Here is a 22,226-nt window from a genome sequence, read left to right on the forward strand (position 1 = left end):
GTTGTTAACCTGTGGAATTCTCTACCGCAGAAATTTGTTGAGGCCAGTTCGTTAGATATATTCAAGAGGGAGTTAGCCCTGACGACTAAAGGGATCAAGCGGTATGGAGAGAAAGCAGGAAAGGGGTACTGATCAGCCATGATTTTATTGAATGGTGGTGCAGGCTCGAAGGACCGAATGGCCTAATCCTGCACCTATTTTCAATGTTTCTATGTTTCTATCAAGTCCACATGTCAAATCCATTGATGTCCAGCTGAATTCTACTATGAGAATTATCACTGGTACGCTTTTATCGACACAAAGTCATTGACTGTCCGTGCTTGCAAACATCACACCACCACACCAACTCTGCGAATATGCAGTCTCCAGAGAATACAACCGCTACACCAGCAAAGGCATGCCAATTCAGGCCAACTTAAACAGCCTACCACCAACCTGACTCAAATCTAGAAGGCCATTTTGGACCATAGAAACATAGAAACATAGAAAATAGGTGCAGGAGTAGGCCATTCGGCCCTTCTAGCCTGCACCGCCATTCAATGAGTTCATGGCTGAACATGCAACTTCAGTACCCCATTCCTGCTTTCTCACCATACCCCTTGATTCCCCTAGTAGTGACTACATCTAACTCCTTTTTGAATATATTTAGTGAATTGGCCTCAACAACTTTCTGTGGTAGAGAATTCCACAGGTTCACCACTCTCTGGGTGAAGAAATTCCTCCTCATCTCGGTCCTAAATGGCTTCCCCCTTATCCTTAGACTGTGTCCCCTGGTTCTGGACTTCCCCAACATTGGGAACATTCTTCCTGCATCTAACCTGTCTAACCCCGTCAGAATTTTAAACGTTTCTATGAGGTCCCCTCTCATTCTTCTGAACTCCAGTGAATACAAGCCCAGTTGATCCAGTCTTTCTTGATAGGTCAGTCCCGCCATCCCGGGAATCAGTCTGGTGAACCTTCGCTGCACTCCCTCAATAGCAAGAATGTCCTTCCTCAGGTTAGGAGACCAAAACTGTACACAATACTCCAGGTGTGGCCTCACCAAGGCCCTGTACAATTGTAGCAACACCTCCCTGCCCTTGTACTCAAATCCCCTCGCTTTGAAGGCCAACATGCCATTTGCTTTCTTAACCGCCTGCTGTACCTGCATGCCAACCTTCAATGACTGATGTACCATGACACCCAGGTCTCTTTGCACCTGCCCTTTTCCTAATCTGTCGCCAAAGCCCTTCAGCAATCTCCCCCTAGTGTTGATGACCAATGACGAAATACTTGGAAGAACTGTGACATACGGAATGGATTCCTTATAGAGGACCCCGCAGTACAACCCGAAGGATCAAACCTTCCTCGCAAACAGTGGACAACCATCAACCGCCTCAGAACCGGCCGTGGTAGATGCTGCCACCTTCTCCAAAGGTGGAAGATTAAAGCATCCCCATCATGGGACTGTGGAGCTCCTAATCAGACCCTGGGGCACATCATTGAGCACAGCACGCAGAGGGAACTCACAGGCAGCCTACACGATATCCACGCTGTTACACCAGATGCATTGGCCTAGTTATCTGACTTAGATATTGACATTTGATTTGCTTTGCTACTACCACATGAAGGAAGAAGTAATTTGGGACTTGACATGTCGTAAGTGTAGCATGTTTGAGAGGAAAGGTTCCCAAAGCTTGTGAGATCATTAAAACATTTCCAGCACCATACTGCTGCTTCTGGGGTGGTTGAAATGTCACTGACTGTCTGAGCCACCTCACTCCATATTGCTTGTTGCACTGTTTCCTAAAGCTTCCTGTCTTGGGTGCGAAAAAGCCCGTCTCTTCTTGCCCTTGGGATCTTGGTCACTGCAGACACCCCTGATGTTGTTCCTTCTTCTGCCATGTTAATCATCATCTTGTCATCTCGCTATCCTTTTCAGACAAGTTTCTGGGCCTGTAAGCTGCAGCAGTTAATAGACGGCTAAACCCAGCAGTGGAAGAGCAGGGTTCCTGCTTTGAGCCAGCCCCACGTGTAACATTCGGGCCCCCACCCCAGGAAATGGTGCTGAGAGGCATCGAGATTGGGAGGATGTCCCACTGCACCATGTTTCCAACAGGGCCGGAAACATCCTGCCATGGATATATCAAACCATTGTCAAATCAGACGGTTGTCAAGTTGGCCCCAAGTTGCAGTGTCCTCCAAGCTGCAGGTATACATTTTCTATGACCGAATGGCTACTCCATTCGATCGGTGAACCTCGTGTATGACCGATTAATAAGCTGGTACTACATTCCGGTGGCCGTTGCTTATATGCGGGTGTTAATTCTAGCGTACACAGAAATGTAATACGAGTGCGTTGAATGTTGGTACATGAACTTCATCAGTAGGAATTTCGACCCTCGTTTCGCCATTTATCCTACCAGCCTTCAAAGGAGTTTTCTGACTTCTGCCTCTTTATTGAGACAAATTTTCTGCCTAAAAGTGAAACTGAAAGTATGTTTGGAAAGGCCCACAGCCCATCGAAAGATCAGCAAGAATTTCCAACATGGAGTTAAAAGGATTCTGAAAGAATAGGGGCTGTTTCATCAACTGGTATTCCTCCTCCCCCCGCCCCCCCAACCAATTACAGAGATTCATAGACTTGCATCATGAGAGATTAAATGGAAATTCTATTTTTCGCTGAATCTGTTCAATTCCACCATTTCGGTGATCTTTTCTTTTAAAACTTGTTTTCGGGATGGGGACAACTCTGGCAAGACCACATTTTTGCCCAACCCTAGTTGCCGTGAGAAGGTGGTAGGGGGACCTTCTGCTGCCGATGGTGCTCCCGCAATGCTCTTGGGTCGAGAGCTCCAGGGTTTCATTATTGCTGCATTTTTTACAGCAATAATGAAAAAAACAGCAAAATATGTCCAAGTTTTGAAGTTGGCAGGACAGGTTAACAAAGCAGTTAATAAAGCATATGGGGATTCTGAGCTTTATAAACAAAGGCATAGAGTGCAAAAGACAAGAAGTTATGCTAAACCTATATAAAACACTAGTTCGGCTGGCCCCAGCCGAAGTATTGTATCCAATTCCGGGCATTGGATTTTAAGAAGGATGTCAAGGTTTTGCAGAAGAGATTTACTAGAATGGTACCAGGGATGAGGGATTACAGTTATGTGCAGAGACTGGAGAAGCTGGGGTAGTTCTCCTTAGAGCAGAGAAGGCAAAGAGGAGATTTGATCGAGGTGGTTAAAATCATGAAGGGTTTAGACAGAGTAAATAAAGAGAAACAATTTCCAATGGCTGAAGGGTCACTAACCAGAGGGCACAGGTTTAAGGCGACATGAGGAAAACCTTTTTATGCAGCGACTTGTTAGGATTTGGAATGCGCTGCCTGATAGGGCGCTGGAAACAGATTCAATAGTAGCCTTCAAAGGGGAATTGGATAAATATTTGAAGGAGAAAAAAATGGCAGGGATATGGGGAAAGGGGGTGTGGGGAAGGGGAGGGCGGTGGGACTGACTCGGTTGCCGACAGACTCAATGGCCCGAATATCCTCCTTCTCTGCTGTATTATTTCACGATTCTACGTCAAGATGATATGTGACTCAGTAAGGAGGTTAGAGGTGATGGTAATCTTACAATCTTCCTGCTCTTGTCTTTCTCAGTAGTACAGGTTGCAGCGTTGTCACAGTAAGCTTGATGAGTTGTTGCAATGCACCCTGTGGACACTACGGAGCCGAAATCGCCCCCCTCTATAAGCTTCATTACCACCTCTAAGAGGCAGGAATGAAACGGAGAGGCCTTGCCGACCGGGGACCGATGGATGGGCCGACCGATCCGAATTTGCCCTTGGGCACGCGCCGACCCCTTACTGGCCAGCGGCGACACCCTTTCCGCCCCCCTTCATGCCGGTCGATGTCACTGACCGCTTTACCCAGCGGGGAGTTGTCTGTGGCCGGACAACGTGTCCGCCCTTAAAGGGGAGGTCACGCTGCCGGTGACTCCATATTATTTTTTATTGTTGGTCGACTGCCAGGTTGGGCCAACTATTATGCCGCCGGGTTCGGCCGGGCCGCCAACAGGCAGCTCGGCACCCCCTCTTGGGTGCCAGGCCGCTGGCCCAGAGGAAACCCTCCCTGATGGCCCAGTGGACCTAAGTAAAAACTTTGCAGAGTTTGCAGCGGCCCTCCCGTTTAACTGAAGGTGGGGGGGGGGGGCGTTGTGACACGTCAGCACGCTGTGGCACATCCGTGTCATGCTGACGTCATCCACGGCGTTGGTGACTGGTTGGGGTGCAGACCTGCTGCATGGGCACTTCCACTCCACAGCCGCCCAGAACACTGCCCCGACCAAACAAAAACAAAGTACTGAATTTCGTCAGAAGCTCCGCCCCATGGATTGGGGTGGGTCTCAATTTCGGCTTATACTGCAGCCACAGTGCGCCAGTGGTGGATATTGAACCCAGTGTCAGGGTACCGATTCAAGCGGACTGCTCTCTCCTGGATGGTCTTGGGCTTCTCAAACAACTTCACCCAGCCAGTCGAGCCATGAGTATTCCATCGCACTCCTGACCTGAGCCTGGTAGATGGTGAAAATCAGCAACACGATAGAGGTCACCGTTCAACTACTTCTAAATATTCATACCAATATCCCTGGTTATAAGCTTCTAAGAAGGCTCTTTAAAATTGGGTATGTTGGCATGATAGATCCTTACCTCGGATCTCCTGAAATAGTCATATTGTAAATATTTAATTGTTCGATAGAAGGTTGACATTTTACTTGAAATTGGGATTTTGTATATATGACATCCCAGTCAATGGCCAATCCTGCCCTTTGACAGTATTTCCTCAGATTCTAACTGAATGGTGGAATTTAGGACGGTTCCTGGTTAAGCAAAGCTGCGAATTTAAAATTCTCACCCTTATTTTCAAATGCCCTTGCCCTCCGCTAACTCTCTAATCATAAGAACATAAGGACATAAGAATTAGGAACAGGAGTAGGCCATCTATCCCCTCGAGCCTGCTCGGCCATTCAATAAGATCATGGCTGATCTGGCCGTGGACTCAGCTCCACTTACCCGCCCGCTCCCCGTAACCCTTAATTCCCTTGTTGCTTAAAAATCTATCTATCTGTGACTATTTCAGGAGACCCGAGGTAAGGATCTATCTATCTCCTCCAGCCTTCCAATTCTGGCCTCTTGAGCATTCCCAATTGTAATCACTCCACCATTGGCGGCCGTGCCTTCAGCTGCCAAAGGCCTTAAGCTCTGGAATTCCCTCCCAAACCTCTCCGCCTCTCTACCTCTCTTTCTTCCTTTAAAACGCTCCTTAAAACCTACTTCATCTGCCCTAATTTCTCCTTATGTGGCTCAGTTTCAGATTTTGTTGGATAATACTCCTGTGAAGCACCTTGGAACGTTTTATTATGTTAAAGACGATATATATACACAAGTTGTTAGTGTTTATACGGCACATAAGTGGGGTAGCTTTGTGACCTGCTTGCCCAGCATTATGATCAGCTGCACATGGAAAGAGTAGGGACTGATTTAACACAGAGAGATAATAGGTGGCATTGCTTCGTAAGTACTTAAAATTTTTGATTGACCTTGCTGATTAAAGTAGTTCCATTTGTCTAGTAGACACCTTGCTGACCCACAGTTGGTGAAGGACACGCCCCTCCCCTATGCGTCTTTCAGGTTCTCCTACAGAAAGTCTACAAATATCAGCGATGTATACTGTTATAAACGGCTCCATTGCTCTTTTTCGCTTTGTTGCTTTTAACATCGAATTACCCGCACACACTCCGTTGTAGTAAAGGCCGGATCTTTATTTAGATATTCAGACATTCACAAACCAACAACTCTACTTGAAAAGGCAGGTAGCCAAGAAGTTACACACCTTTCGAGATTCCAGTGTCTCTACAGTCCATAAGCGTGACAGAAGCCAGTTCCATCTTTTATACCTAAAAAGCCTTTGAACTCTTATTTCTTTGCATTTTGACAATCACAACTAACTGCTTTCTGAATTACTTTACACAAAACAGATTATAGTAACAAGGTACTCAAATTCAGACATGTCACGAATTACTATTATAGTAACAAGGTACACTCAAATAAGATCAGCCATGATCTTATTGAATGGCGGAGCAGGCTCGAGGGGCTAGATGACCTACTCCTGTTCCTAATTCTTATGTTCTTAACATCGTTTAACATACAGATGATGCAATCAAATAGTAACAAGGTACACTCAAATACAGACATGTCATGAATTACTATTATTTACATAGCAACAAGGTACTCAAATACTTAACATACAGACAACGTCATGAATTCGCATAGTAACAAGTTACACCCAAATATTTAACATCGTTTAACAGCCTCTTTCGATCCAATCTTGAATCTTCCAACTTTTAACCCTTTTGATATTTCCAGACCGCAGCCGAAGCAAAGCGTTCAGAAATGCTGGCTTGTGCTCCCACATTCCCCCACTCCTTCTCGTTGCCTCTCTGCAGGACTTATCTGGGTAACATGGTTAATGTCCACAACAGTGCTTGATTCAAACTCTGTAGCTGTTGAAATCCTCTACTCCATTTTCACACATTTCCTTCTTCCAAATAGCAGCACGCTTAGGGTCAAAGTAGGGTTGCTGCAGATCCCGATTCTCAGGATGCCATTTTAAAGTCCGTTGGTCTGTGATCATATCCATTTTCACTTAAAAGTCAACTTTCAATTTTGATGTTTTTGACTTCCATGTTGTTTACATTCAGAAATGTAACTCGCAATCGGTGTCTTCAACCAAGTCTGTTGCCCTCTGCACAGTTTTTAACAATTTCCTCTGTGGAAGTGTAACAACATAGAATAAAGGGTGATGGAAATGCTGAATGGTCAGTCGAGAGTCCCAGTCCTTCTCTCAGTTCACCCTTTGGATCTGCTGTCATTTCCTGTCTCGATATTTGCAACGCTCCAACTTCTATTTCACATCCTTTAAGATCATGTTTGTAACTCCTACATTTTAGCTTTTCATTGAACATCTCATTAGTTCTGAGACAGCCCATTCCTGCAGAAACTTTAAATGCTTCTGAGCAAGCTTCTCCCACTGCTTTCATCTCTTGACTGTTGAGTAACTGCTCTTCGTACATCTGGGGTGATGGGGTACTGTCTCTGAAGAGGGGAATCCCCTTCCTCCAGGCTCATCTCAACCTTCATTTGTCCGGCAGACCCTGTGTCAATTACCCGCTGCCCTTCTACACATGCCTCAATAAGGGTATGGCCACCCCTATTCTGAAGTAAGAGTCCGAAAGAAACAACATGTGTGGGTTGAGGTGTGGCATCCCTACAGGAATCCTCCCTCACCTGCAGAATCTACCCCTGACCTCATCAACTGAACTGAGGTATCATTCCTGAGTAGCTTCTCTTTCCTGATTCTTCAACTTTTCTTTTAACTTTACTAATTCTTTAGCCAGTCTATCCCTGTCCTCTATCAACTGACGGGTCGGGATCCAGGCACCACCTGGTCCTGCTCCTTTTATGCGACTCCTCGCGGGATTCATCCACTCAGGCCCTTCTGCCTTCCATCGCTGTAACCTCTGTCTCACTTCCATGACTGAAATTCCTGCAGCACTCTGACACAAACTTTCTATCTACCTTTGCCAACCATTTATCATCCCCACCCCAGGCATCTACTTCCAGAACTACTGAAGGGGGTAGGAATCCCCAAAACCACTTAAGGTAGTGTTCCCTTCACGAGCTCCATAGGGAGCAGAGGAATCATGATCCTGCTCTCGCCTCGTCCGCCCGAACGTGCTTTCCCCACTCTCCACATTACCGGAAGGTCATGTGTAATGTTGTGGAGTGTGAAGCGTCTGAGGCATCTAACTGCTCCGCCTCCGTACCCAATGTTGCCACACAAACCACACGGGTTCGAGGCTCCGAAGTCAGAGAAGGCAAAGGAGTTGCGGATGGGAACGGTGGGCATTCTCCCTGTCCCTTAATCCTCTTTTCAACTCTTAGACCTGGAGAATCCTTCGAATACCACACAGCTTTATCAATTGCTGTCTCCACTAGGCAACCTAATAACACCATCTGCAGCAGCTTAGATATTCCTTTCTCTAGATCTTGATTACGATTCTGTTCATCAGCAAGATGCTGATCCAGCGTCAGAACAGTCCTGGCTGCCCCGAGTGCCGGAAATCGCCAATTCTCTACTTCCTTACTCACTGCTGTTAACTGCTCTCTGAGTTCTGAGACTTCCTTATCTCTAGCCTCAGCCTCTTCTCCTAACTTTTGAATCCCCAGCATTAGACACTGCAACACTAACGCTTTTCTCTTTTTATAACTTTTTAACCCAAACACTTTAATCATTTTTAACTGGACACTCTTCACTAAGGACTGCCGGGTCTCTCTCCATCCTCCTGTCATTGTTTCCTGCCTTATCCCATAAGGTTCCCCCTTTCGAGTCAATCCATTCATTAAGAAATGACCGGACCTGACCTAGAATATTCCCTAATCCTCCCATTACTAACTGGAGATCCCTTTAAGTCACGACAACTAAGAGAATGCTTACCCCTCGAACTGCTGAGTGGGAAACACTTCTTCGAACAACTCAGCCAATGAACTTTTGAAAGTCATGTTGGGATCTTCGAACAACTCAGCCAACTTTCTGCTTCACGTTGGGGTCTTCGAATAAACCAACGAACTTTTGAAAATCACGTCGGGGTCACCAAAATGTTGTAAACGGCTGTTTTGCTCTTTTTCACTTTGTTGCTTTTACCATTGAATTACCCGCACACACTCAGTTGTAGTAAAGGCTGGATCTTTATTTAGATATTCAGACATTCACAAACCAACAACTCTGCTTGCAAAGACAGGTATCCAAGAAGTTACACACCTTTCGAGATCCCAGTGTCTCTACAGTCCATTAGAGTCTGTGTGACAAAAGCCAGTTCCATCTTTTATACCTAAAAAGCCTTTGAACTCTTATTTCTTTGCATTTAGACAATCATGGCTAACTGCTTTCTGAATTACTTTACACAAAACAGATTGTAGTAACAAGGTACTCAAATACAGACATGTCATGAATGACTATTATTCACATAGTAACAAGGTACTCAAATACTTAACATACAGACAATGTCATGAATTCGCATAGTAACAAGTTACACCCAAATACTTAACATCGTTTAACAGCCTCTTTCAATCCAATCTTGAATCTTCCAACTTTTAACCCTTTCAATATTTCCAGACCGCAGCCGAAGCAAAGCGTTCAGAAATGCTGGCTTGCGTCCCCACATATACATTTACTGTTAGCCGGTCCTTGCCAAACGCTTGGAGACACCACTGCCGGTAACATGAACTGAATTAGTCTGCAATATGAAAAGAGTTGGGTGGGGAGAGGAGGTGAGGAGTCAAGCTACAGCTGCCAGTAAGAGAGTTTAGAGTGAGGCATTGGTCATTCAGATAAATGATAAAAAAGGACTAATTTTCTAAAAGAAAACATTTCTCTAAACAAAGCCTGGTAATAATCTTTGAAAGGAATAATCTCTTTCTTGATGGTGACCATTCTTCACTACAAAGATGGGATCAGTGGTATTCAACGCTGCAAATAAAGGAGAAACTGTTACTCATCTTTCTGAGGACAATTATAATTTTAATCCCATTTGTATGATTTGTTTCTGTTGAGCGAAGAAGATATCGTGATGACTGAGTGCCTCTACCTTTTCCCTGTTCATTTTATAGCCTGAAAAGATCAACTCAAAAAGGGGCTGAGAGGATTAGGAGTTCTCAAATAAGTCACCACATACAAAGGTACAGGCCATTTGCTGTATAACCGAGAAGTTGATATGGCTGTACAAGTATTCTGGTTTCATAAAGAGCTTATTCTTAAAATAAAAAACTTGCATTTATTTTGCTCCTTTCATGACCTCAGGACATCTCAAAGCGCTTTACAGTCAATTAAGTACTTTTGAAGTATAGTCACTGTTGCAATGTCAGAAACATGGCAGCCAATTTGCGCACAGCAAGCTACTACAAACAGCAATGTGATAATGACCGGATAATCTGTTTTTGATACTGGTTGAGGGATTAATATTGGCCAGGGAGAACTAACACTGTCCTTCTTCAAAATGGTACCATGGGATCTTTTACATCCACCTGAGAGAGCAGAAGGGGTCACAATTCAACATCTCATCCTAAAGACGCAACCTCCGACAGCGCAGCACTCCCTCAGTACTGCACTGGTGTCAGTCTAGATTTTTGGGCTCAAGTCTCTGGAGTGAGACTGGAACCCACAGGTTTCTGACTCAGACATGAGTGCTACCCACTGAGCCACGTAACAGAGGCTGCAACTAAACAAGTCTGCACGCCATACATTGATATAACGCTAGAGTGGTGTATCATTTGGCTACAAAGCCTTGATTCAAGGTGCCTGACAGCGACTACATGGCCCAGAGGTCACTGGTGAGGGGCTTGTAGTTATTCACTGTGGCAGTTCACTTCTCTGTGAATTGCTGTCAATGTTAAATCCAGCAAGTACTCGGAGTTCAAGCACTGGAGTGGGGTCATATTCAGCCAGCAATGCACTGGCGGACTTTGTTTACTTGTGTGTCAGGCTTTCACATTGCGCCGGCATTTTCAGCCATTGAGTAACTCGGAACAAGATGAATGTGTGCAGCATTGTAGTGTCTGCAACCCAACTTAAGCTTTTAACTATGTGCCATTAAAATGCAATAAAGTAATAATCGTCAACTAAGAGGAGTGAAAATAGTAAGCACAGATCAGAGCAAAACTTTGTAAAATTACATTTGGATTTGTAGAAACTATAACAATCCATTAGACGCATGTAGACACAAAAGGCATCAAGGGGTATGGGGAAAAAGCGGGAATATGGTGTTGAGATAGAGGATCAGCCTCATCATCATAGGCAGTCCCTCGAAATGAGGATGACTTGCTTCCACGCCAAAAAAAGGATGATCACAGGTGTTTCGAATGAAGAACCCAAACTACATCCTCAAGGATGGAAGATGCCTGTGCATGGATTTTTTAACGTATGGTGGCCGTTGCACGCCAGCCATCACACGGGCTTGACAGAGCTCAGTCTTGGTCCAGTGGCAGGGATTACCCAAGATGACTGGAGACCAGCTCAGCTGCACGGACCTAGTGCGCACACATATCGCAATGTGGGCTGGCCCATGCTGCCCCTGGGCCCCTGGCCCCGAACTCACGTCTCCCCTGAGCCCCAATCATGTCCCTCCACAGTCTCTCGCCGCTCCTGCTGCATCTTCCCACACTCCAATCACCGATCTGGACCTTACTGACATCACTCTTCGCTGCCGTCGCCCTCCTGCACCAGCTCGCGCTGTACCTTGTGGTGGCCTCCACGCTGCTCCCTGAGCCACAAGCCGCACCTTTTATGGCCCCGACCTGCCGCTGATGGTTTCTCGCAGGTCGGGGAATCAGCCACGATCATATTGAATGGCGGTGCAGGCTCGAAGGGCCGAATGGCCTATTACTGTTCCTATTTTCTATGTTTCTATGTATAAATAATAGCACAAAAATGATATTGGCCTGGAAATTGTGATCGGAGACTTGCTGCCCACCTACGCCTCTGAACCGCAAGAAAACTCCGTACTAACCTCCTGCATCCGGAGCTTCAGACTCTTACGGTCCTGGGCCTACAACCGTACACCTGCGTTAAGGCCCACAGATCACCGGGCCACATGTGGTTCACAAACGTCCCTGGGATCACATGAGCCGGTGCAACCAATGACAAAGGGGTATTCCTATGATGTTTATGCAGACTCCATTTACATGCGGAATCCCCTGAGCATCATAGAAATCTGCTAATCATCATCTTAGGCAGTCCCTCGGAGTCGAGGATGACTTGCTTCCACAATAAAAGTGAGTTCTCATGTGACTGATGAGTCCAATGTGGGACCTACAGTCTCTGTCACAGGTGGGGCAGACGGTGGTTGAAGGATCAGGTAGGCGAGGTGTCTGGGTTGCTGCACGCTCCTTCCGCTGTCGACGCTTGGCTTCAGCTTGCTCTCGTCAAAGAGACTCGAGGTTTTTGGCACCTTCCTGGATGCTTTTCCTCCATTTTGAGTGGTCTTGGGCCAAGGATTCCTAGGTGTCAGTGGGGATGTTGCACTTTTTCAAGGGGACTTGAGGGTGTCCTTGAAGCATTTCCTCTGCCCACCTGGGATTCGCTTGCCGTGTCAGAGCTCCGAGTAGAGCGCTTGTTTTAGTAGTCTTGTGTCGGGCATGCGGACGACCTGGCCCGTCCAACGGAGCTGATCAAGCATGGTCAATGCTTCGATGCTGGGGATGTTGGCCTGAGCGAGAACACTGGGTTGGTGCGCCTATCCTGCCAATGGATTTGCAGGAACTTGCGTAGGCAGCGTTGGTGATACTTCTCCAGTGCTTTGAGGTGCATGCTGTACATAGTCCATGTCTCTGAAGCATATAGGAGGGTGGGTATTACTACTGCTCTGTAGACCATGAGCTTGGTGCCAGGTTTGCTGTCCAGGTCTTCAAACAATCTCTTCCTCAGGCGACCGAAGGCTGCACTGGCACACTGAAGGCGGTGTTGGACCTCGTCATCGACGTCTGCCCTTGTTGACAGTAGGCTCCCAACCTTCGGCCGCCTGAGGAAGAGAGTGTTCGAAGATCAGGCCCTCAAATCTGGCACCAAGTTTATGGTCTACAGGGCTGTAGTGATACCTGCCCTCCTGTATGGCTCAGAGACGTGGACCATTTACAGTAGACACCTCAAATCGCTGGAGAAATACCACTAACGATGTCTCCACAAGATCCTGCAAATCCTCTGGGAGGACAGACGCACCAACGTTAATCTCTCGATCAGGCCAACAACCCCAGCATCGAAGCACTGATCACACTTGACCAGCTCCGTTCGGCGGGCCACATTGTTCGCATGCCTGACAGAAGACTCCCAAAGAAAGCGCTCTACTCGGAACTTCTACATAGCAAATGAGCCCCAGGTGGGCAGAGGAAATGATATAAGGACACCCTCAAAGCCTCCTTAATAAAATGCAACATCCCCACCAACACCTGGGAATCCCTGACCAAAGACCGCCCTAAGTGGAGGAAGAGCATCTGGGAGGGTGCTGAGCACCTCGAGTCTCGTCGCAGAGAGCATGCAGAAAACAAGCGCAGACAGCGGAAAGAGTGTGCGGCAAACCTGTCCCACTCACCCTTTCCTTCAACAACTGTCATCCCACCTGTGACAGAGACTGTAATTCCCGTATTGGACTGTATAGTCATTTAAGAACTCACTTTTGGAGTGGAAGCAAGTCTTCCTCGATTTCAAGAGACTGCCTATGATGATGAGGCTCCCAAGGTATTTAATAAATACCATTTCACAACACTGAAATAAAAATAAATAATCACCGGTTCAAAATGAATTAAAATACGTTAGAACACATAGGATATACTGAAACAGGCCATTTGGCCCAACCAGTCCATGGTGGCGTTTATGCTCCACTCAAGCCTCTTTCCATCTTTCCTCATCTAAATATCCTCTATTCCCTTCTCCCTCATATGCTTATCTCGCCTCCCCTTGAACGCATCTAAATTAGTCACTTCAACCACTCCCTGTGGTAGCAAGTTCCACATTCTCACCACTGTTTGGGTAAAGAAGTTTCTCTTGAATTCCCTAATTGATTTCTTGGTAACTATGTTATATTGATGGCTCTAGTTACGCTCTTCCCCACAAGTGGAAACATTCTCTCTGTATCCACACTATCAAAATCTTTGATAATTTTAAAGACCTCAATTAGGTCACCCCTCAGCCTTCTTTTGTCAAGCAAAAAGAGACCCAACCTCTATTTTAAAAATATATTTAATTAAACATTTAAAATAAAAAATGTATTTTTTGAAAAATAAATGTAAACATTTTTAACTGGGATAAAAGTGACCTAAACTAATTTTAAATGTAAGTGAATGCTTAAATCATTTAAACATTTTATTTTAACATTTCTTTTAACCCTTACGCTGGTAAAAGAAGGCTTTGCACCTGATTTTACTAGGTGTAAGGGTTTGGTGGGTATTCGTTGGGCAGTAGTTGGGCAAATAGCCCTACCCGGCACCAGAGTACGTGAATTTCCAGTGGATGGGTACGATCTGGCCAGGAGAAACTTGACCAATCACAAGTTTTCACGTATCCACAGCGTATGCAGAGACCCAGAACTTGTTTACACTTGTGTAAAATCCAGCCATTAAGTTATTTAAATATTCACATCACTACTCGTAGTTAAATAAGATTTCTCTCATTTTCAAGATTGCAGGTTGAGTGGTTTGAACAACTGTCTTCTTTTTCTTCTTCTTAGGCAGTCCCTCGGAGTCGAGGATGACTTGCTTCCACACCAAAAATGAGTTCTCAGGTGACTGAAGAGTCCAATGCGGGACCTACAGTCTCTGTCACAGGTGGGGCAGATGGTGGTTGGAGGGACGGGTGGGTGGGGTGTTTGGGTTGCCGTGTGCTCCTTCCGCTCTTTGCGCTTGGTTTCAGCTTGCTCCCGGCGAAGCGACTCGAGGTGTTCGGCACTTTCCAGGATGCTTTTCCTACGCTTTGAGCGGTCGTGAGCCAGGGATTCCCAGGTGTCAGTGGGGATGTTGCACTTTTTCGACTGTGGAAAGTGGTTCTCGTTGATTGAGAGGGAATGTGCTGCCATCTTGTGATGTATGCAGGAATTGTTGAAATATGCTTCCAACAGTAACAGACAGCCCTGGGAGGTGATAAGATCCATGCATTTGTACTCGCAGTTGTGCTACGCTTAACTATCACAATTGCCCCATAAAAGTAAATCTGCTCTATACAACAAAACAAACCTATTTCTGTACTTGCTGATTGTTAGCATTCTACAGATACTTACACCAAAGCTAAATCTCTGGTAAATGTTCAGGGTTCCCATATTCCCATGAACACTGAACTATTGAACTTTAAGCTGAAACACAAAGAATAGCTTTGACTCCGTGGGTAGCACTTTTGCCTGAGTCAGAAGGCATGGGTTCAAGTCCCACTCCAAAGATTTAACAGATAATCTTGGCTGACATCGTACTGCAGGAGTGCTGCACTGTTAGAGGTGCCATCTTTTGAGTGAGACAGTTAAACTGAGACCCCTAAAATATACTCCATGGCACTATTTCGAAGGGCGAAGAGGTTATCCCGGTGTCCTGGCCAATATTTATTCCTCAACCAATATCACTAAAAACACAGCTTGTTCGGTCATTTTGCTGTTTGCTGCTGGTGGGAGCTTGCTGTGTGCATATTGTGTTCCCTACATTACAACACTTCAAAAGTACTTAATTGGCTGTAAAACATGATGTGGTCTGAAAGGCTTCATATAAATGCTAGTTATTTCTTTACTGTTAACAAACCCATTTTAATATTTTTATAATCTATGTCGAGTACCTATCACTATTTGAAAAGCTAAGACCAGCACAGGCACGATGGGCCGAAAGATCTCTTGTAATTTCTATGATTATATGATTCATTGGTAAATATTTGTATTTAAACTTGCACCAAAGTAATACATTTTAACGGCTTGTGTTTTTCCCGCCTTCCTTTCCCAGGTAATGCAAGACAAGATTATTTGTCTTCCGAAACGGAATTCGGCCCACAACTCCCGCCCTATTCAAAATCAAACTCTGCTCAACCTTTCTTCCAGTGAGTTTGTCACACGAGCACCTTTGCCTTTACCACACCCCTCCTCGGGTCCGTCTGATGAAATGAAAGGACTGAAGACCAACCTTGACTTGCAACAGTACAGCTTTATAAACCAGATGTGCTACGAGCGTGCACTGCACTGGTATGCCAAGTATTTCCCCTACCTTGTGCTGATACACACGCTCATCTTCATGCTGTGCAGCAACTTTTGGTTCAAGTTCCCCGGGTCCAGCTCGAAAATCGAGCACTTCATCTCCATCCTAGGGAAGTGCTTTGACTCGCCCTGGACCACCCGCGCACTGTCGGAGGTTTCGGGCGAAAATCCCGAGGAGAAGGACAACAAGAGCTGCCCCAAGACCAACCTGGTCAAAGTGGCACCCAGCGTGGCCAATTCGGAGAGCAACCTGGTGAAGACGCAGTCGCTGCGGTCCATTCCCGAGAAGATTGTGGTGGAGAAGCCGACCGTCAGCGCCCTGGACAAAAAGGAAGGCGAGCAGGCCAAGGCCCTGTTCGAGAAGGTCAAAAAGTTCCGACTGCACGTCGAGGAAGGCGACCTCCTGTATTCCATGTACGTGCGTCAAACCATCATCAAAGTCATTAAGTTCATTTTCATCGTCGCCTATAACAGTATCCTGGTCTCCAAGGTCAACTTCACGGTGGACTGCGAGGTGAACATTCAGGAGATGACTGGCTACTGTAAGTTCTCCTGCAACCACACCATGGCTCACCTCTTCTCCAAGCTGTCCATTTGCTATCTGTGCTTTGTCAGTGTCTATGGCCTGACGTGCCTCTACACGCTGTACTGGCTGTTTTACCGATCCCTCAAGGAGTACTCCTTTGAGTACGTGCGGCAAGAGACGGGCATCGACGACATCCCGGACGTCAAGAACGACTTTGCCTTCATGTTGCACCTGATCGACCAGTACGACCCGCTGTACTCCAAGAGATTCGCCGTCTTTCTGTCGGAGGTCAGCGAGAATAAGCTGAAGCAGCTGAACCTGAACAACGAGTGGACGCCGGACAAGCTGCGGCAGCGGCTGCAGACCAGCGCCCAGAACCGGCTGGAGCTGCAGCTTTTCATGCTGTCCGGGTTGCCGGATACGGTCTTTGAGCTGACCGAACTGCAGTCCCTGAAGCTGGAGATAATCAACAATGTCACCATCCCAGCCACCATTGTGCAGCTTGAGGACCTCCAGGAGCTGTCTCTCTACCAGTGCTCGGTCAAGATCCACAGCGCCGCTCTGGCGTTCCTGAAGGAGAATCTCAAGGTGTTGCGAGTCAAGTTTGACGATATCCGGGAGCTGCCGCACTGGATGTATGCGCTGAAGAGTTTGGAGGAGTTGCACCTCCAAGGCTCTCTGAGCCCCGACCTCTCCAAGAACGTCACGTTGGAGTCCCTGCGGGAACTCAAGAGTCTCAAGGTTCTTTACATTAAAAGTAACTTGACCAAGATCCCACCGCCAATCGTGGAGACTTCGAGCCACCTGCAAACACTGTGCATTCAGAATGACGGCACCAAGTTAGTGATGCTCAACAGCTTGAAGAAAATGGTCAACCTGACTGAGGTGGAACTTATTCACTGCGACCTGGAGCGCATACCCCACGCCGTCTTCAGCCTGACCAATCTCCAGGAGCTTGACCTGAAGGAAAACAATCTCAAATCCGTCGAGGAAATTATCAGCTTTCAACACTGCCGCAAACTCACGTGCCTGAAGATGTGGCACAACAGTATAACTTACATCCCGGAGCACATCAAGAAGCTGTCCAGCCTGGAGCGCCTTTACTTCAACCACAACAAGATCGAGGTCTTGCCTTCGCACCTTTTCCTGTGCAACAAGCTGCGGTCCCTGGACCTGGGTCACAACGACATTCGCTTCATCCCCCCCGAGATCGGGGTCCTCCAGAGCCTGCAGGACTTCTCCATCACCGGCAACAAAGTGGAGAGCCTGCCGGACGAGCTGTACTTTTGCAAAAAGCTCAAGACGCTCAAAATCGGGAAGAACAACCTGTCGGTGCTGTCGCCAAAGATCGGCAACTTGGCGCTGCTGACGCTGCTGGAACTGAAGGGCAATCACTTCGAGGCCCTGCCGCCGGAGCTGGGGGCGTGCCGGGCACTGAAGCGCAGCGGGCTGCTGGTGGAGGACACCCTGTTTGACGTGCTGCCTTCTGATGTCAGGGAACAAATGAAAACCGAATAGAGTGTTGTCAAAAGGGCAAGCTCAATTTCAGCCATATTGTTACCACTTTTAAGGTCGCGTGACCCTGGTGGGTGAGTCTGTGGTGAGCTGGCTGTGTTTCTCTTTGTTTGTTTGCTTGCTTGTTTTGCTTTTAAATGTGTCTAATTCCAGAGTTACTGCCAACATTTTTACATTAACCTTGTATTTTATAATCTTTGTTTTTTAGCTATGCTGTATGAAACAACAGATGGAATTGGTGATGATTCAGTAGTTAGTGTCTCGCCTGTATTACAGTTACAAATCTCAAACAAGTGGGCTATGGAAATTCTGGATTAGAGCCAGGGGAAACTTACCATAGCAGACCATTGCCTTTATGCACTGAAAAACAAAGCGTGCAGATACGACTGACAGAAATCTCTGTGTGACGATACGACCAGCCTTTTTTAAATATATAAAATATATATATATATATCTAAAATCAGAACTCTGTTCTCAGTAAACAGGGGTCAGACAAAATGGTGGTTCTTTCCAAATTTATTTCTTTAACAACAAAAAAATCAATTGAAAAAATGTGCCTTTTGAAGGGTGTTAATACCCGAAACTGCTGCACAAGCAGGTATAACATGCCACTAAGCTGAGCAAAGGATACCACAAACTGATGTAGATGCTCATTGCTTATCATTTATTCAATGCAACGTACTCGCAGGGAAACTAGCTTTTGCACTAAAGCAGAGATACAAAAGGATTGTGTAACCCAACATGAGCTACTGCTAGCTGATGGGACACTGCGTGGGGGGAGATCCTGGGGGGGCGGGGGGGGGACCATTATGCCTCGATGTCACTTATTTAGAACATACCTATATTTGGAGACTGCAGTGGAACTAAGGCTAAGAATGTAGCTGGGAACTGCAGTATGCTGGTGCATAGACTTGTCAATTTGAACTACATATATACAGTGTATAGGGCAGTGGACGACTGTGACTGAGTTAAAATGTAGCATTGTAATATAGTGGCTATGGTGTTGTAGAACATGGGAGATTGAACTGCTGCTAAAGAGCTGAGGGTAAAAAAAGTGTATTCAATATATTATATATATATACACAAGGAATGTTTGTACAATTATATGGAGATGCGTAGGTGCAGTATGATGCAGTTGAATAGGTAATTAGGAGGATAGTGACAGGAGTTAAAGGTATATGGCCTCACACTGGCCGTGTGACAGGTTATTTTTAAACAGAATACTAAAAGAAGCACTATACACTTATGTATGTATATATATTATACAATTACTTATTTTATTTGTTGGGGAGATGGTAATTTAGAAATTAAGTTTAAAAATATAAGTTTGCCATTATATGACACCTGCCAATCTGAGATTACTGGGCGTAGATCATAATATGTGCCCGCAGACCAGAGTTACACTGCAGCATGCGCAATGGCCAACCAAGAGCGAACTCTGTGAGCGGGTGCTTACAGAATGCAACAGCTCCAGTCTAGATATATTTAAAAAATCTAACATTTGCATGCACTTCCTGTATACAAAAATTTCCTGTTATTTTTTTAATCATACTTCTATGACAACTTTTTCCCAATTATAAATTCATATTTCCACACTACTGCAGACCGCCTATATAAACTCACAAGTTATAAAGACTTTAGTTTATAATGAGTGCAAGCTGCCCAACTGACACATTTTGTTTTTAAAAAGCGCCTTCACACCAGACCCAAGGTGATACTACACCTCGTCCAACAGCAGAGGGTGCCAGTGGCTTCAGCCATCGAGCTAAGTTGTCAGAGAGCCAAGCTACTGCTGAGTTATAATGCTTCTTGTGCGTCAATGTGAAATGGAAATCACTTAGCGGCTAATATAATGGCAGCCGAGAACGGGGATCACGGAACTATCACTTCATTGTCTTTGATTATTAATGGGGAAAATTCAGAGCTTTGTTCTTGTAAGTTTACTGCGTCATTATTTGCTTGCTTCAGGAAATTAAATAAGTCAGGGAAATCGCATGGCAGTGTCCATTGTCTATGGTTTGTTGGATGGTTTGGGTGAATGGGCCAAATTATCTTTTCTTATTCCATACTTTATATAACACCATTCCATACTTGATATAATGCAAGATTGTATACAGTTTAACAATTAGCTGTTTCATTCAAAATTCATGTAGTGTGGATAAACCACTTTTTAACTAAATGAAGAACGATGGAAGAGTGGGAAAAAAATGAAAGGCGTCTAGAAGCTACTTGTATGTGCAGCTAAAAGCGTAGGACTTTCATTTTGCGCCTCACAATCCATGAAAAGTCCAACAATACATTCCTTCCATCTTTTAAGGTCGAAATGTGGGGGATTTTTAAGCTTAGAAATAAGAGCCAGTGGCTTGAATTATCTTGCACAGAATTTGTGCAAAACAGGACATGCCCAATATAAGAGAAGGAAGATCCCAGCGTGAGATCTGTATTTCCAACAATGCCAGGACTACCCGACCCATAATGTACAGTCCAGGCGAGTCCCCGTCCTTTCAATTTTAGACTCCTCACTTTGCTCAGTGCCACATGTCATTCTTTGAGTGGCAAGCAGACAATCTGCAATCTGTGAAGAAGCCACTCCATCACCACGCACCAATCAGCTTGGGTTGACTTATACTTTGAGTTTTCCCCCTCCATGCGTAGGAATCTCTACCCTCTGAGAACATAGCTGAGAAAGAAAGTCTTGCATTTGTATAGCACCTTTCACGACCCCAGGATGTCCCAAAATGCTTTACAGTCAACAAGGGTCCCACAAACAGCAATGAGCAGATGATCAGAAACTCACCGTGTAGAGAATTACAGATGTGATCAATCCCATCACCCTTCACTTTGAGCTGTAGAAGTGTTGGCACAGCAATATACTTCAGTACCACACCATTGCAATTTGAGTCATAAACTTACCCTGTGGCACTTAAGAAAATAACCCTATGAATACTTAATCACACAAAACATTTAAGCTTGATCTCCCACCTAACCAAGAGAGATTTTCCTTCTTAAGGGCAGCAGCATTAGGTTTGGGACATACTATAGATCTTTCCCTTTTATAAATATACCGTAAACAAAAGGGAATCAGGAGCAAAGATAGAATAAAGGCAACAGCAAATCTGAAGGTATCTGACAACCTGGCTTTAGATGGGAGACTGCAGCTTATGAAATGACAGTTGAAATGAACGTACAAGCTCTTAATGCCCTCTTATGACATTCCTCTATTTATTATCATAATGGAGGTGTTAACCCATTTGAAATAAATGGATTTCTGCCTCGGTGACAATGGCGTTTCCGAGGAATGGCTTTTGAGCGTGTTACGTGTTCAAAATGGTATTGCAGTCAATTGTAAGCTTGTGTCTCAAATACAATACCTGCACTTTCAGAGATAAGCTCTGATTTTGTTACCTGTTGCAAATCTGAACATTGCACAGGACTTTGATTGTGTGCGCGACAGGAATCACAGAATCCTACAGCACGAAAGGAGGCCATTCGGCCAATCGTGCCTGCGCCAGATCTTTGAAAGGGATGCCCCATTAGTCCCACTCCCCTGCTCTTTCCCTGGAGCCCTGCAATTTTTCCCTTTTCATGTATACAGTATATCCAATTCCCTTTTGAAAGTTACCATTGAATCTGTTCCATCACCCTTTCTGGGAGTGCATTCCAGATTGTGATAGCTTGCTGTGTAAATAAAAAAAATCTCCTCATCTCTCCTCCTGTGCTTTTGCCAGTGTGCAGTCCTATTGAACGAGATGGAGACAAGCTTATTATGCATTTGTTTTTTCTTCTGATGTCTTTAGGACACCGTGGAAGGATGAAAAAACACAAAAGTCTTGGAAAGCCCAAAAATATCATTTTGGGATCGCCACATTCCATCACTTTATCCCTCTGGACTTTACTCCGAGGTTTTATTTGAACCCAGTTCTACGGAAAGCTATTAAAATGATTGTTATTAAAAAAGTGTGTGTGTTTGTCCAGTAACAGCATAGATAAAGGAAACACTTGCACCTGTCACAAACATCTCAAACCACTTCACAACAAGTTATTTTGAATGGCATTGATTATTGTTATGCAGGCAAATGCATCAATGAGACAAATAACCAGTTAATGTGTTTTTGATTGAGGAAGGAATGTTAGCCAGGGCACCAGGAGAACTCCTTACTCTACCGCAGTTAGTGCCATGAGATTTATAATGTGACTGCACTTCAAAAATGATTCTTGGGATGTGACCAACATTTATTGCCCATCCCTAATTGCCCCTGAAAAGATGATGGTGAGCCGCCCTCTTGAACCGCTGCAGTCCGTGTGGTGAAGGTACTCCCACAGTGCTGTTAGGGAGGAAGTTTCAGCATTTTGACCCAGTGACGATGAAGGAATGGTGATAT

At 45.4% G+C, this 22,226-nt stretch overlaps 1 protein-coding gene across 2 annotated transcripts in view; it reads left to right on the forward strand.

The window, feature by feature from the left end:
- lrrc8c (leucine rich repeat containing 8 VRAC subunit C) overlaps positions 1–18,574 on the forward strand; it is an 80,303-nt gene extending 61,729 nt beyond the window's left edge. For both annotated transcript variants that reach the window (XM_070886561.1, XM_070886562.1), the window contains exon 4: positions 15,556–18,574. In XM_070886561.1, the coding sequence (XP_070742662.1) occupies positions 15,556–17,847 (2,292 nt within the window). In that variant the 3' untranslated portion in view covers positions 17,848–18,574. The remainder of the gene's footprint in view (positions 1–15,555) is intronic.
- Positions 18,575–22,226: the final 3,652 nt, after the last annotated feature.

Source organism: Pristiophorus japonicus, chromosome 8 (genome assembly GCF_044704955.1).
Source record: "Pristiophorus japonicus isolate sPriJap1 chromosome 8, sPriJap1.hap1, whole genome shotgun sequence".
Lineage (NCBI taxonomy): Eukaryota > Metazoa > Chordata > Chondrichthyes > Pristiophoridae > Pristiophorus > Pristiophorus japonicus.